This window comes from Amblyomma mixtum, chromosome 3 (genome assembly GCF_055824585.1).
Source record: "Amblyomma mixtum isolate Tamu chromosome 3, ASM5582458v1, whole genome shotgun sequence".
Classification (NCBI taxonomy): domain Eukaryota; kingdom Metazoa; phylum Arthropoda; class Arachnida; order Ixodida; family Ixodidae; genus Amblyomma; species Amblyomma mixtum.
This window is the reverse complement of record NC_143014.1, coordinates 39621928-39623150: the sequence shown is the minus strand read 5'-3', so window position 1 is coordinate 39623150 and position 1223 is coordinate 39621928. Positions and strand designations below refer to the sequence as shown.

General features: G+C 56.0%; 1 protein-coding gene across 1 annotated transcript; it reads right to left on the bottom strand.

Moving 5' to 3' along the window:
• Positions 1-253: 253 nt before the first annotated feature.
• LOC149349781 (importin-7-like) lies at positions 254-667 on the bottom strand. The gene has a single exon (XM_089575489.1). The coding sequence runs from the start codon at positions 665-667 to the stop codon at positions 254-256; it is 414 nt and encodes a 137-aa protein (XP_089431615.1).
• Positions 668-1223: the final 556 nt, after the last annotated feature.

The following is a 1223-nucleotide window of genomic DNA, read 5'->3' as shown; positions in this document are numbered from 1 at the left end:
GCACGGCTTAGGTGTCTACTGCTCCAAAAGAGCAGTTATGCGCCTTTCTTTTGCTTTCCTAGCTCGCGCTCCGTTGGTTTCGTAGTTTAAAGCACGACTAAGCTGTCCACTGTGACAGGGGGCCAGTTACACGACTATATTTTGCTTTCGAAGCTCAAGGTCACTTGAAGGTGAAAACTAGGCACCCGGCGATCGAAGCACGAGGTCCCGTAGTGAAGCTTTCGCTTCAAAAGCGATATAAGCAAAGAATATACTAACGCAGGTAGATATCCTGTGGCCCACAGAAGGGTGGTGTGCCACCAGAGCTGAACGATGGGGGCACCGTCTGGTTCTGGAACACGTATCCACCACTCTCCTCGATCCGGCTCGACTCTGCAGCGGCCTTCCTCTGGCCGGCCAGCATGTTGACCTTCCGTGCGGACCTCTCCTCCACGGCGGACTGTGGGCCCGACGTCAGCGCACCAAACCACATCGGGTCCGGGTTCCGGATGCCTCGCATGACCTCCTTGGAGACCTGGTACTCGTCGACAGGGCGCTCCTCTTCGTCGAAGGACGTCGTGGTCGACTCCGCGCTTTCCTCTGACTCCTTCGTAGAGTTTGAGGATGAGGGAAACGGCGCGCCACGCAATTCTCGCCGCACACTGCTGGCCCTGGTCGTCAGTGTCATCCTGGTCCAAATCGAACACATCCAACAGCACGGCCTTCGCCTTCTTCTACGCTCGCCTTCGGCTCCGGCCTTCGACGGTCGTCGTCGTCTTCCTCTGTCAGCCTCTCGCTCGAGATCCCCGAGTTGCGGAATAATAAAGACACGACGATAAATTAAGCTGGGTTCCTGCTCTCAGCCTGACCGCACAGCGACGTTCCTCGGCCTCGATAACCGAATTTCCGCAGGGATCGCACTTTTTCCCTTGGTGGGGTGGCATGAGCGTGTTTCTGATCCATCTTTTTTGAAACGAGTTCATCTCTGAGAACAATAGATACGTGCGAGATGTTTTCTATCTTCCCTAGGTCCCCTCAAGCACATTCTTCATGCCTGTCCCTCGATGGGTCTGCAGCTCTCCGAGCGGTGCACCGAGCCCAAGGGGTCGCCGTGCGGCAAGGGCTCGTAGCCACCTGGCGCCCCCCCCCCCCCCCCCCGCTCTTATTCCTCAAAAATTTATGAATAAAAATTGTTTCGATCTCTCTCTTCCCGTCTTGCTCGAAAGGTCTTGTGTTCATTGGCC